Here is a 14,383-nt window from a genome sequence, read left to right as displayed (position 1 = left end):
GAGGAGATCTAGGGGGCCTTAAGTTCTTCGCTCCTCTGAGAAACTGTCTCATGAGCTGGTGGGAAAAGATTGGAGGGTCTGTATTATAATGAGCAGAAATAGCAGAGGCATGTATCTTTATGGAAGAGAAAGAGAGACCCTTATGTAAGAGGTCTGTCAGGTAAAGTAAAATCAGAGGAATGTTAGGAATAAGAGGATCAGAATCCTGAGCCTGCATCCAGGAACAAAATCTTTTCCATTTTCCTGCATAAGATTTTCTAGTGCTAGGATGTCTGGCTTCTAAAATGACATCCATAACCTGCTTGGGTAGGAGAGAATGAATCAGACTCTGGATTAACCAGGCTGCCAGGCTGAGAGTTTTGACATGGGAGTGTAGAACCTGACCCTGGTGTTGGGACAGAAGGTTCGGAGTCTGTGGTAAAACCCAAGGGGGCTCCAAACAAAGGTTTTTTAGTGTTGGGTACAAAAACTGTCGAGGCCAATTTGGGGCCAGCAAGATTATCATCTTGGGCTTGTCCTGTTTGATCTTTAATAATACCCGTGGAAGAAGAGGAAGAGGCGGAAAGGCATATCCCGAGAGGTTTCTCCAACTGAATGATAGTGCATCCACTTTCCAAGCTTGTTCGTGGAAAGTCCTGGTGCAAAAAAATCTGCAATTGATGACTGAGGTGGGATGCAAAGAGGTCTATGTGAGGACATCCCCAGACTGCTGTAATCATCTTGACTATTTCGGTGTCCAGCATCCATTCGTGTGGGTCCGAAAGGTTTCTGCTCAGACTGTCTGCCAGGAAGTTTTGCTTCCCTGGTAGAAACTGTGCTTGAAGGTCCAGATTGCAAGCTAGAGCCGTGTTCCAAAGATCCATGGCTAGTCTGCAAAGGGGAAGGGAATGAGATCCCCCTTGCTTGTTTATGTACCACATAACTGTGGTGTTGTCTGTCCGTATCAGTAGTTGTCCTGGTTGTAGAAGATTCCTGAAGGCCAACAGAGCTTTCTGAACGGCTAACATTTCCTTTAAATTGATATGCAGGTGCTTCTGATCCTTTGTCCAAAGGCCCTGCAGACAGTTGCCCTGAATATGGGCTCCCCATGCATAATCTGAGGCGTCCGTGGTTAGTATCAGAGTGGCAGGAGGCAGACAGAAGGGTTTTCCTTTGTTTAGAGTACATGCCTTGGACCACCAAAGGAATTCCTTTTGAAGACAAGGCAGGACTGAGATCAGTATGTCTAAACTGTGGCAATGCTGAGACCATACACTTTTTAGGTACCACTGTATTTTCCTCATATGTAGTCTTGCATATGGTACGAGAAGGATGCAGGAGGCCATGTAACCCAAAGCCTGCAGGAATCTCCTTGCAGATAGCGGAGTTAAAGTTGCCAAGGTTTTGAAAGTTGAAGCCAGCTGTAATTGTTTTTCGTATGTCAGAAATGCCATCTGGGTTGTTGCGTTTAGAGAAGCGCCAAGAAAAATTATCTGTTGTGAGGGTGTCAAATTTGACTATGTTTACAGTGAATCCCAGGAACTTGAGAAGATTCTGAACAAACTCCAGATGCTGGAGTAAGACATCTTTGCTGTCTGCCTGAATAAGACAGTCATCCAGATAAGGGTAAATTTGAATTCCCTTGAGTCTGCAATAAGCTACTACTGGAGCCAGGCATTTGGTGAAGACCCTGGGCGCAGCAGACAATCCAAAGGGCAAGGCAGAGAATTGATACTGCCTCGATCTGGCCTTGAACCTGAGGTATTTTCTGCGTTCCTGCCTGATGGGAATGTGTAAATATGCCTCCTTTAAATCCAAAGTTACCATCCATGCATTTTTGGTCAGCATTGGAAGTAGCTGCTGTAGAGTAAGCATCTTGAATTTTGGTATCTCTAGAAAAGTGATCAAGACTGACAGATCCAGAATGGGTCTCCAGCAATTTTGCTTCCTGGGGACTAGAAAGAGCCTTGAGTAAAAAACCTTGTCCCGTATCTCTGAAAGTGGAACTAGTTCTATGGCTTTCATAGCAAAGAGAGCTTCCACCTGGTTTAAGGCCTCTGACCATTGATGTCTTGGAAGATCTGGCCATCCGCTTGGCCTTGGTAGGGTATGAAAATGGAATTTGTAACCTTTTGAAACCACATCCAGAACCCACTTGTCTTGGGTTATAGGAGTCCAATTTAGGTGAAAAAGAGAAAGTTTTCCTCCGAGAGGGGCTTCCAGGCAAGAAGTTCCTGCAGCCCAACAGAGGGAGCCATTGAGTCTGTTTCCTATGAGCTTGCGACCTGTCCTCTCCTCCCCTAGGGGTGGAAGCAGTCCACTGTCTTGGTCTATAAAAGGCTTGCGTTTGAGGCCTTCCTCAAGAGCGTCTATATCAACCCCTCTGAGGCCTGTCTGAATTGGAAAAGGACCAATTTTTTGTAGGCCAATTCCTACTAAATCTGGGTGGCTGTACTTGTAAGAAATCTTTAACTGTTTGCATGGATTTTGCCTTGTCCTCCATCTTTTTAATCACGTCTTCAGCTTTAGATCCAAACAAAACATTATGCTGAACAGGGGCATCCAATAATTTAGCTTTTACTTGATCTGGCAAATTTTGTTCCTTTAACCATGCATGCCTTCTAATTACTGTGCCAGAGGCAGCAGCCCTACAAGAAGCCTCCAAGGCATCAAATCCACAGTGTAAACCATGCTTACCAACTTGTTCAGTGGCATGCATTAAGTCATGTAATTCCTTATCATCTGCACAGGCGGGAATGGAAGTTAGCTTTTGTTTTAAAACAGACAGGAGAAATTGCTGGTATTTCAGCATATGAAACTGACAGTTTAAAGCCCTAATAGATAAAGTAGCAGAAGTGTACACTTTTTTGCCCCATCTTTCTAAAGATCTGGAATCCTTCTCAGTGGGAATGGGATTTTTAGCAGTAGCAGCCTTAACCCCCTTAGGACCTTGAGAAATGGTTTCAGGATCAGCAGTAGGATTCTTGTACAAAAACTGGTGGGAATCAGGAACCCTATAATAACTGTCTGGCTTAGCAGGAGCTGGAGGAAAGAAGTCCGGAATTAAGTTAGCCTCCGAAAAAGCATCATCCACAATATCCAAAATAGGAGGGATATGCAGGGGTCTATGTTGGGGAAGAAGAAGAAAATCCCCAAGTCTTTTCTTAGATTCTGAGTACTCCTGTCCTTCCCACTGAAAATGTTCCCTCATTTCATGTAAAGTTTCCCCAAAAGAGAAATCCTCAAGGGGAGAAGCTGAAGGAATGGATTCCTCAGCATCAGAATCCTCATAAGGAGGGAAAGAATATTCCTGGTCAGAAGAAGAAACTGAAGAAACAGAAGCCTGATCAGAGGAGTCATAATACACTTCCTGCCTTGGCCTTTTATCTGGAGGGGGATGTGAACCCCTAATCATAGTAAATCCTCCGCCATCTTAAGTAACTGCTTCTGAGACTTGGGTGCCGGATCAGAAGAGGCCTGAGCTGTAGTCTTTGATTTTGAAGGAGTCTTTGCCTTTGTCTTTGCCTTTATTAGAAGCTGAGTAGGCCTGAAAACCCCTTCGGAAGCCGGTACCTGCACAGCGGCTCCGGACCCATCCGAAGGAGCATTGTCCGAAGGTCCTGCAACAGAAATATTCAAAGGCCTTGTTGGCTCCTCGTGGGAGTCCACTTCGGCCATTGGTTCCGAAATGGCCAACGACAGGGGCTGCAAAAGTGCCTCACTGACGACGGCCGAACCTGAAGCTGGCTCTGCTTGTACAATATCGTCCGATTTGGACCTTGGAGACCTGTCTTTATCCTTGCGTCGTTTGTGAACTCCGGTAGCCGGAACAGAATCAGACGACATTTTGTAATTAAAGCGTCTACCGAAGTAATGAAATTCAAAATCGTACCTTCATTTAATCGTACGTTGATTGAATCTAGCACAAAACAGACAACTAGCTATGTCGTGGTCAGGGTCTAAGCAAGGAATACAGTAAGAATGAAAATCCTTATGAGGTATTTGCTTCCCACATGAAATACAATTATTAACTTTTTCTGACATCGGACTGGAGCAAGAAAAAAAGTTTCCACAACGGGGTACTTAGCTTTGAGTAGGAGAAGAAAGTCTTCGGACTGAAGTTTTAGAAAAAATTGTCAGGAGTCAACCAACCGGCACTTGCGAACTGATATCACCGCACGGCAAGAAAGACTGGAGAACATGGCGTCGGCTGTCAGCTTTGTACTCCTGGCTCTCTGACGTCAGGGAGCATGGCTGAACAGCCGACGCTGGACCCAGACTTTGGGATTCTGGCCGACCGAGGACTGCCTGCCGACAGGGGAGAACCCTACAGTCATGACTGCAACAGTGAAACACGATGAACATCCACTGTTAAACTGTGGACAACCTGGGGGCCGTGGTGAAACCAAACGGAACAGCTATAAACTGGTAGTGACAGACTCCCAGCCTGAAATGCAGGAAACGCCTGGAGCACCTTTCCATTTTTATATGGTAGTACACATCTTTTAGATCTACACAGCATATCCAATTGCCCATCTTCAGAAAAGGTAGGATGGACTGAATTGTGACCATTATGAACTTCATTTGCTTCACCAACTTGTTCAGACAGTTCAGATCCAGGATAGGTCACAAGTCCCATGTATTCTTGGGTACTAAAAAGAAATTGAAGTAAACGCCTGATCCAATTTGATTGGGGGGGACCTCTAAGACGACCCTTTTTTGTAGCAACTTTTTTACTTCTTGGGCTGTGTCCTCGCTCTGATTGGGTGGAACATCGGGGAGGTGACATCTTTACTTGAGGGTTTCAGAAAAGAATATTAAAGTATCTTCAGGATACGATCCTTGGCACTCAGTTGTTTGTGATGGCCTCCTAGGCTTCTGGGTGCAATGAGAAACGTTCCCCAACTGCCTCCAGAGGAAGGCAGTGGGGCAACTGTTTAGATCACTGAAAGGGCTTGTAATGGAAAGTTTCCCATGACCTCGGATTTTGCAAACCCCCTCGACTGCATGGGCGGTGTCTTCTGTTTTGACTATATCCTCCTCTGCACTGGGGGAAAATCTACTTGAGCATCTGGAAAAGTTTCCTTGAGTGTCCTGAAAAGGACCCTGCAACTTCCAAAGCCATGTCGCCTTACTCTCATTGCTTCCTGGAAAAGGTCCTTTGTGGTATAAAAAAAACTGGATTCCAACAGCAGAGAGTCTTACCATCCTTTCGCTCTGGGATAAGATGCGTCTGGCTGTGGGACCAAACAAGGTGGAGCCATCAAAAGGGGCATTAATAAAGGACTGTTTGAAAGGCTCAGCAAATTCACACAGACTCACCAAGGCATGGCATCATATATGGCAATGCCGGAAACGGACACCCTTGAGATACCCTCCACAGAGCGAGAAATTACACTCATGGACGCATTGGCTAAAGAAGGTAGGGTGGCCAGCCTGGAGGAAAAGAACTCCTGTTCCTCAGCAGGCATCGACCTGGATACCAGGCTAGAAAGTTCCTTGACCAAGTCCCTTTGCAGTCTGGTAAAGTGCAACAAATAATTCAACATCCAGAGGGTAAAATTAGAAGAGGTGCAAGCTCTTTTCCAAAACCTGTGCAACACCGAGGATTCTCTATTCAGGGGATGGACAGTTTTGCTGGGACTGCTCCTTCTTGGTGGCTGCCGCAACAGCCATGGCATCTACAGGGAAAACCTTGGACCAGAATGATTTATCAAAAGGGGCACTTAAAATCTTGTCTGTGCATTTAGGGACACATTTCACTGTATCTGGTTCCTTCCAAGCCCTCAATGACATCAGCTGAATGAGTGGGTTGGCGGGGTGGGGGACGCCAAGGTAGTAGACTGGCCAGACCCGAAAGCCTCCCACAGTACAGATTCCTCCAGGAAAGAGTTTTGGGCAGACCAGCCACCCCTCTGGTGAAGGATTTCAAAAATGTCCCTAAAGGAGACCTCGTTGGATGGTGATTTTGGAGACCATTCTCCTTCCTTGAAATCAGTATCTGTAGGGAGCGATTCCATAGGGAATCGATGTGCCTCTTACACACAACCTCTTCTGAGAGATGTTCTCGGTGTGGCACTCCTGGGAGGTATTGGAAGAAGCCTGGAGAGCCACGAAGAAAGAGTGTGGATGCTTTCTGGGTCCAGTTGCCCATGCAGCAGTACAGAGACCTCAAACACAAATCCAGTATGAATAGGCAGAGGTTCCATGGGGGTAAGGGTGCAAGGCCTCCTAGGAACGTACAGAACCCTCTCCACCACTTTGAAAGTGGAAGGGCTCCAAGCAACCTTGAGCTGTCCCACCGGAGCAGACACTTCCTCGAGAGCTTGAGCTTCCACTTCTCTCTCCAAGGGAGGAGTCGGAGCCAAGCAGTAAAAAGCTGAAGCTCCAAGGGGAAGAGACTGCTCTGACACCTTCGGAGTAGATATCAACACCACCACCCCCCCAGAACAGACTTTGATGCTATAGTTCCAAGACACACTCGGAACTGAAGCAGATAGAGCTGAGCAGATAGGGGAGAAAGTGGGGAGTGAAGAAGAAGAAATCTCTATCAGCTCCGACACCACAGCACAGGGAACCAATGACTCCAGAATGAAGGGTTGGATCGGGAATGAACAAACAGTTGGAATGGAGACACTCTCATGGATACAGATGTGAACGGAACGGACACAAGCCCCATCTGGATCTGTGTCTTGACAAAATGCCTCATGAGCTTGTTGACATCCTTGGAAGTTAGGCTTCAAGAAGACCTAGAAGAGGTTGTCAATGGAGGTCTGCAGGATCTCATGGGGGGAACAGGAAGGAGATCTGCACACATTGTCTGTCAGCACCAAGCCAGATGCAGAAACTATTAGAGCCCATGACATAGAAGCACCATTCCGCTCCAGGACAACAGGTGATGACCGGGGAAGGAAGAAGCAGTAGCAACAGAGCTCTGAGCCAACTGAGTCGGTTCTGACAATTTTGCCTTTTTTTTCTTGGCAGTTCAGAGGAAGACCGCACGGGAGAAGTTCTCCTGGTCTCCCAGGACTCCTTGGACATTTTAGGAGAGGGTTGAGCCCCTGAAGTAGAAGACATGCAAGAAGGAGGGAGCAAACCTTAACACCAGCTAGCTCCTCCTATCCGCCAGAGCCCGAGGACAGGAAGCACTACAGATTTCACAAGGGCCTCTCAAATGGTTAAGCCCCAAGCAATAAACAAACTCCCTGTGGGCAACAAAGGAATCTTCTGCCCACAGGAAGTACACTTGTTAAACCCTAAAGATTTTTGTTCAGGCATAATGAACAAGAGAGACTATTTTTTTTTTTTTTTTTGTTAACTAGGGAAGGGAAATGCTAATGCAGAAAATGCAAAATACTACACAGGAAAGACATAGTAAAGGAAAGATCAAAAGCTACAACTAAAGAACTAAAAGGATACCAGCGCTGCAAATGAGATCGGAGGTATTCTGGGGGAGTGGCGCATTATGGGTAAGGAGGAGGAGCTCAAGTCAGGAAGCTCAAGCTAAAAAAAGGGCCAGTCAGTTCCGAGCATCGGAACCAATATCCACAGGTTAATGAAATGGAGAACTTCAGCTCTACATTTACATGAATATGCATATATGTGCGTGTACACACAAAATCTCTCCTTCCAAGTAACACAAAAGTAAAACTTAAGTGGCATCTCACAGGCAAAACACTTCTCCCCCACTATCACTACTCAAAAATACAAAAACAAGAAAACCGCCTAAGCCGACAGTAAACAAAAAAATAGACGATACCAAGATGAACGAACAGCTAAGCAACAAAAAGGGCAGAGTGCATGTAATACAAATCTCTGGCCAGTATCGATTCTGCACTCCAAGTCTACAAGTAAAGATCTTTGAAAGTTTCCTTGGTATTCCACTTTTACGTGATCCACCCCTCAAACTCTACTTACATGGGTACAGATAAAGGCTCTAAGGTAGATTTGCAAGAAGAGCACAAAAATCTGATATTTTAAAGAGCTGACAGACAGGGCACACGAAGGATGCAGTCCACTTTTAACAACCACTAATAAGGGCCTTCAGATAAACATTCAAAAAGCTATGCATAACAAAGTGACACCAAAATGTAAGTTTAGAAAAATAGGTGCCAAGCATACACAAAATATACAAAAACAGGTCTAAACATTTAAAATACAGAAACTTACAAGATGAAATTAAATATTTTACAAAAACATTTAATTTCATCTTAAAACCAATCTTTTGACACAATGTGATCTACACTTACTTGACTGGAATGAGTAGTTAACACTAGAAATGCTTCCAAATACTTCCCAAAATTAGATGGAGTTTCTATGTCTGAATCTGCACCCTAGAAAATAAAAGCAAAAAGTATTTAGATAAAGGTCTCTGTCAAAAATATACACCCCACTTTTCTGCAGTTGAACCCATACCCCAATTATTTCTTGTGCAGTGAAACAATGGTAACTTGCATGTTTTTAAACACTTATAGCCAGGAGTACAAGTTAAAAACAAAACCACTATGATAGCAGCACACATCAGTGAACACTGAATGCAAGCTCAGCACTAATGCCAACACTAACTTCACATGTACTCTCCTGTTCTTCAGCATGTTGGACAGCATAAAGTTATCAGGAATGAAGAAAGACCATGGAGAACCAGTAATGGAACCTGTGCTCAGGAAGAATGCTATTAGTGTTACTAAAATTGAGGGGTGGGGCTAGATCTGCCAGGTCTACTGGATCAGACAGATGTTGCAGTACATTACACTGTCAAAGCGCCTCAGCTGACAAACAATTTCTTCTCCTGTGACATCCTGAATTATTGTGCTAAGTATACTGTCTTCACCTAGGACAGGAAGGGCTTCTGGCACCTTCTGTTTTGGGCTTTCACACAAGGTATCACTCTTCTGGAAGGCATAAGGGCTGTTTTCAGAATGTTACAGAAGGGACAACATTTGTGAAAAAATAAGGGATGAAAGATTAGTTGTGCAAGAACGTACCATAAAGAAAAGTTATGCAAAGTATTACCATAACCACAGACTTCCTTCTCTTCCATGCTGCAGTATTCTGTACATGTGAGTTTTCTCCTCTTGCTACAAAAGTTTTCCGTCACTATATGGTCCGTGGGAAGTTTGATGTGGCCAGCACAGCATGGGCCATAAAGTGACATCTGCACGCACCAGACCTCAGAACTGAGCCCCCCGGTCAGAACCAGTCCCAGAGAAGGTAATGCACTTCTTGTGCCATCCAAAAAGGCAACTGCCAGGTAAATAGGAGGGGTAGGTTGGAGGGAAGGAATACCGCAACATGGAAGAGAAGGACCTGTATGGTTATGGTAAGATTTTACACAACTTTTCTATGTCCTTCTGTTCCCATGTTGCAGTATTCTGTACATGTAGGTGAGTGCCAAAGCTCACTGTGAGGAAGGAGGATTTGGCCTAGTAGAGCTCTATAGGAATCCATGAAAGATAGCCCTGGCAAATCTAGCCCTGGATCTGGAAATCTGGTCCATCTTGTAATGCTTTTTGAAGGTCTGCACAGAAGACAAGGTGGCTGCTTCCAGGACAGTGGAAGTGTCCAAGCCTTTGAAGAATTCTCCAAATGAAGCCATTGCCCTAGTGGAATGTGCTTGAACAGTGCCTTGCAAGGGTTTCCCATAGTGTTTGTAGCAAAAGGTAATAACTTTGGAAATCCAAGCTGAAACGGTTTGCTTAGAAACTGCTTTTCCTAGGGCCCTGGGATGGAAAGAGAAACAGTTGATCAGCCTGTTTAAAGGGTCTAGTTTTGTGCAGACAGAATCTGAGCCGTCTCTTCACATCCAGAGAATGTAGTACTCACTCATGGTCTCCCTGTAGGTTGGGGAAGAAAGTGAGTAAATGGAGGGCTTAATTTAAGGAAAGGTCACTGACCACCTCGGGCATGAAGGATGGGTTAGTTCTAAGGGTTACCCTATCTCTGTGGAATATGAGAAAGGGTGGAACAGCCATGAGGGTTTGCAACTCAAACTCTTCTAGCTGAGGTCAAGGCCACTAGGAGGGCAGTCTTACATGTGCAGTGTTTTAGGGAAACTTTGGATGCTGGCTCGAATGGGGGAAGTGAGAGCTTCTCTAAAACATAGTTCAGGACCCTTGGAGGGGGAATGGGCTTCCTTGGTGGCCTGAGATGAAGTATCCCCTTAAGGAACAGTTTTGCAGGCAATCTGAAAGCTAAGGGGGGGGGGTCCAAAGGAAGGCATGCAGAAATGGCAGACAAATGGCCTTAATGGATGAGAATGCTAACCCTGTCTGTAAAGTTCACACAGGTAGGACAGTATTTGGGAGTTTCAAATTGCAATGGGTCCAACTGCCTTTTAAGACACTGCATGGAGAATCTTTTCCACTTGGATACACAAGATCTACTGATAGATACTGATACTGTAGGACAGCGAGCAAGTCCTCACTGTAAAGGTGTCTGAAAGGGATCAGAATCCTATCGCCCATAGAGCGAGGTGAACAGATTGCCACTGTGGGTGGATTTGGGTTCCCTTATCCTGTGTGGAAATGTCCACTGAGGGGTAACTTGTGGTGACTGCCCATGGATAATTGCAGGAGGGGGAACCAATGCTGTCTTGGCCAAAAGGGAGTCAACAGCAAGATTTTTGGCCTGTCCTGCTGGATCCTCAGCAGGACATTTTGAACAAGAGGGAAGAGGGGAATGCATACAGAAACATCCCCTTCCATGAAATTGAAAAGGCATCTGTTGCCATTGTCAGTGGTTCTGGCAGTCTGGTGCTGAAGAAGGAAGTTGCCCGTTGATGGAGGAGGCAAACAGGTCTATATGAGGAGTACCCAATCGGTGGACCAGATTCAGGAAGACATCCCTGTGTAGCATCCATTCATGGGTCATAGTCATAGACCTACTGAGGGAATCTGCCTAAAAATTCTGTTGGGAAGGTATATACACCTCCCTGACTGGTGGCCAGTTCCCACACCAGGAGAACTAGGCTGCAAAGTAAGACTTGGTTCCCCTTGCTTGTTGAGATATCACAGCACTGTGGTATAGTCTGTAAACAGCTTCAGGGATCCTTGTTGATATCTGATTTGGCAGTCCCGCAGGGCCAGTTGTATTGCCCTCATTTCTCTCACACTGATGTGCTCTTTCTTGTGTGGTACTGGCCGCACTCCCTGCACTTTTAGGTGCCCCAGAGCTGCGCTTCAACGGAGGTCTGAGGCGTCTGTGTATATAATCTGTTTTGGTTGGAGTGAAAGACACGGGTTGAGCTTCACCTAATTCAGCCACCAATGTATCTCCTGCTTGAGGCAGGGCAAGAGGGGGCACCATGTACTCTAGTGGGTGGGAATGCTGCAGCCAAACAGATCTAAGGTACCAATGTAGTTTCCTCATGTGAAGTCTTGCTAAAAGCAGCATAGATATAGTGGAAGATATGTAGCCCAGGAGCCCGAGGTACTGCCTTGCAGTCATTTCTTTGGTGTGAAGAACCAAAAGCAGATAATGTGTCACATTTTTCACCTTTTGAGGAGGAAGGTATGCTTTCATGATGTGTACTTGAATCCTGTGCCCCAGGAAGACTATATGTCTTGTGTAGGTTCCAGTTGAGATTTTGGGTAACTGATCTGAAACCCCAGTGAATGTAGGAGTGCAATGTTTTTTGCAAGTGTAGCAGAAGAGACCTTTTACAGTCTGCCTGAATGTGTAGGTTGTCCAAATATGGGAATATATGGATCCCTTGTGTCCTGCAGCAGGCAATCACAGGTGCCAGATATTTGATGAGGACTCTGGGTGCAGTGGATAGCTCAAAGGGCAAGGCTGAAAACTGAAAGTGAGAGTAGGCCACTGAGAACCTTAAGTACCTCCTAAGGCTGGGCCTTATGGGAATGTGGAGATAGGCATCCTTGATGTCCAAGGTGGCCATGAACCCTTAAGGGCAGAAAAGTGGGAAAAGGGTTGGCAATGTAAGCATCCTGAAAGTGGGAACCTAAAGGAAGAGGTTCAGATGTGAGAGGTCTAGAACTGGCCTCCAGAGTCCGTCTTTTCTTGGAACAAGAAAAATCCTGGAGTAAAAGCCTTTTCCCATAGCAGACTGATGATGGTACCTTGAGCTATAAGGTTGTCAAGTACTGGTTTTAAGAGGGGAAGTTGTACTTTTGGGGGCTGGGGAATTCCTTCCTCTTTGGTGGAATGATCCAGGTCATGAAATACCCATGTTCTATTATTGAAAAAACTTACCTGTCTGAAGTGATGAGTCTCCATACTTGGAGACAGTGAGAGAGACATAAGGAGAGAGGGACAGTGGGAGGGGGTGGAGGTTTCAAGGTTGGCAGGTAGTCGCACACTACCTGCCCTATCTTGATAGGGCATCCTCTGGCTGGTAGATGATGTGGCGCTAGCAGGAATGGATTGCTTCCTGGTGGTATTCCTAGGCCTAGAAAAGGTAGCAGGCTAGGAGTGGTTTCAGATAAACTGAGTTTTTGAAGGATAATTTCTTTGAAACTTTGGAATTGGGGATACCAAAAATGCTTTAAATCTTGCATCTCTTTCCCCTTTTGTTGCAAGGACTTGAAAAAGTCTGCAATCTTTGTTCCAAACAGGGCGGAGTTGTCCAAAGGAGCATCTACCAGCTTAGCCCTAAAGTCATCTGGTAGGGGCTGAAGGTGTACCAGGAGTACCTTCGTAGGACAGATGCTGATGATCTGGTGGAGGCCTCAGCAGCATCATAGCTGCACTTGATAAGAGTGCCTGGTAACCTGAAACAAGGGAGCACAGTTGTGCTATGGCTGTTGAGTCAAGGGAGTCTGACAGTTTTTGGAAATATTCTCTAAAAGAGATAAAGCATATTTAGACATACGTGTCTGGTAACTGATTGCTCTAAAAGACAGTTACAAATGTGTACATCTTCCCCAAACGCTCCATGGTTTTGCTGTCCCTGTCAGCAGGGAGGAAGGTAGTGGAAGGCACTAGTTTTGAGGCCTTATCAGTGGAGACAGAAATGGAGGATGGGTCTGCGGCTAGACATTTTACCAGCAACTTTGCTATCTCAGCGACTTTATAATACCTATCAGGCCTGCGTGGAGCTGGGACTGGGAGTCCGGGATTAAGGATGCTGCTGAGAAAGCATCCAGAAAGGCTGGAAGAATGGGAGGCACAGCAGTAGGGGCTGGGGAATCCATCTGGATGAGGTCATATATTTTTTTGTACCTCAGACATCTCAAAATGATTCCCACTTGAAATGTTCCCTCATTTTTGCTGTAGTTTCCCCAAAGGATAGATCTGCTGGGAAATCTGCATCAACAGATTCTTCATCTGGGGGAACTGTATTCAAGTGGGGAAGGAAGCGGAGTGGCATATGGGAGAGATTCTTCAGAAGAATCAGAATACTTTTCCACTTCCACCCGAGAGGGTTCTGAAGCCTGAGGCCTAGGGCTCAGAATTGGAGGAGGGATTGTAAAGGTCCCAGGTGCAGTAGGCCGCACGGCCATGAATGCACTAAATAGGCTTGGAGAGAAAACCTGCCAATCTGTTAGACTTTCTGTAGCAAGGTGGCTTCTGAAGCATGCTTCCTCTTCTCCTTTTTGAGTGACGGCTTAGCGGGCATCTGAACAGGGGAAGGCCTACGGTCGGACGGCTGCAAAGAGATGGAGGGATCTGAGTGTCCTGCCAAGAGCAAAGGGTTCCCCTCGGCAGAGACCAGCGTTCGTAAAGCTTCTGTGGACTTGCCTTCCACGCAGGATTGTGCGGTTTCCGAAGAGGTACCCGCTATATCTGGGGAGGTGGAGCCCGAAAGTTCAATCAGGCAGACATCGGCCATAGGCTGAATGTCGGACGGAGGAGGCGCAGCGACAGCAGCAGACCTTACAGTCTTGGCAGTTCAACATGAAAGTCGGAAGAACCCTCCATGCCTAGTGATAAGTGTTTAAGTCATTGGTTCTCCAAGTATAAGTTGAGCACGTAGAGTCAACTACGTAGGATTTTGGGAACAAATGCCTGGCAGATAGGGCAGGCCTTGTAGTTATGCGATTTACCCAAACAAAACAAGCAAACATCGTGGGTGTCTGTGTGGTATCTGACGGCCGCACTTGCCCTTTCTAGAGGACATGAACAAGCATTCGAAAACAATGACTGAAAAGAAGGTTACCCAATGGGGTACATCTGAGTTCACAAGAATACAATGGCCAGGAAGACAGGAACATCTGACATTCGAATGGCGGCTGAGAATTTCTGAGGTCTGGTTTGCGCAGATGTCACTTATGTCCCACGCTCTGCTGGCCAAGTCAGAGATCCCACGCACCATACAGTGCCAGAAACTTTTGTATAATGGCTGGATGTTCAGGTAGCAAGAGGAGAAAACCCACATGAACACATGTACATAATACTGTAACATGGGAATAGGACATCAACAGATGTGTCCTTCTCTTCTTTGTTG

The 14,383-nt window shown here is 45.8% G+C and overlaps 1 protein-coding gene across 2 annotated transcripts in view; it reads right to left on the bottom strand.

Moving 5' to 3' along the window:
• Window positions 1-14,383, bottom strand: part of XPO5 (exportin 5) — a 2,857,558-nt gene that overhangs the window by 2,178,514 nt on the left and 664,661 nt on the right. For both annotated transcript variants that reach the window (XM_044060355.1, XM_044060360.1), the window contains exon 10: window positions 8,229-8,312. In XM_044060355.1, coding sequence (XP_043916290.1) covers window positions 8,229-8,312 — 84 coding nt within the window. The remainder of the gene's footprint in view (window positions 1-8,228; window positions 8,313-14,383) is intronic.

Source organism: Protopterus annectens, chromosome 1.part0 (genome assembly GCF_019279795.1).
Source record: "Protopterus annectens isolate FY-2018-M chromosome 1.part0, PAN1.0, whole genome shotgun sequence".
Taxonomy (NCBI): domain Eukaryota; kingdom Metazoa; phylum Chordata; order Ceratodontiformes; family Protopteridae; genus Protopterus; species Protopterus annectens.
The sequence above is the reverse complement of the archived record's forward strand: the minus strand, read 5'-3'. Positions and strand labels throughout refer to the sequence as shown.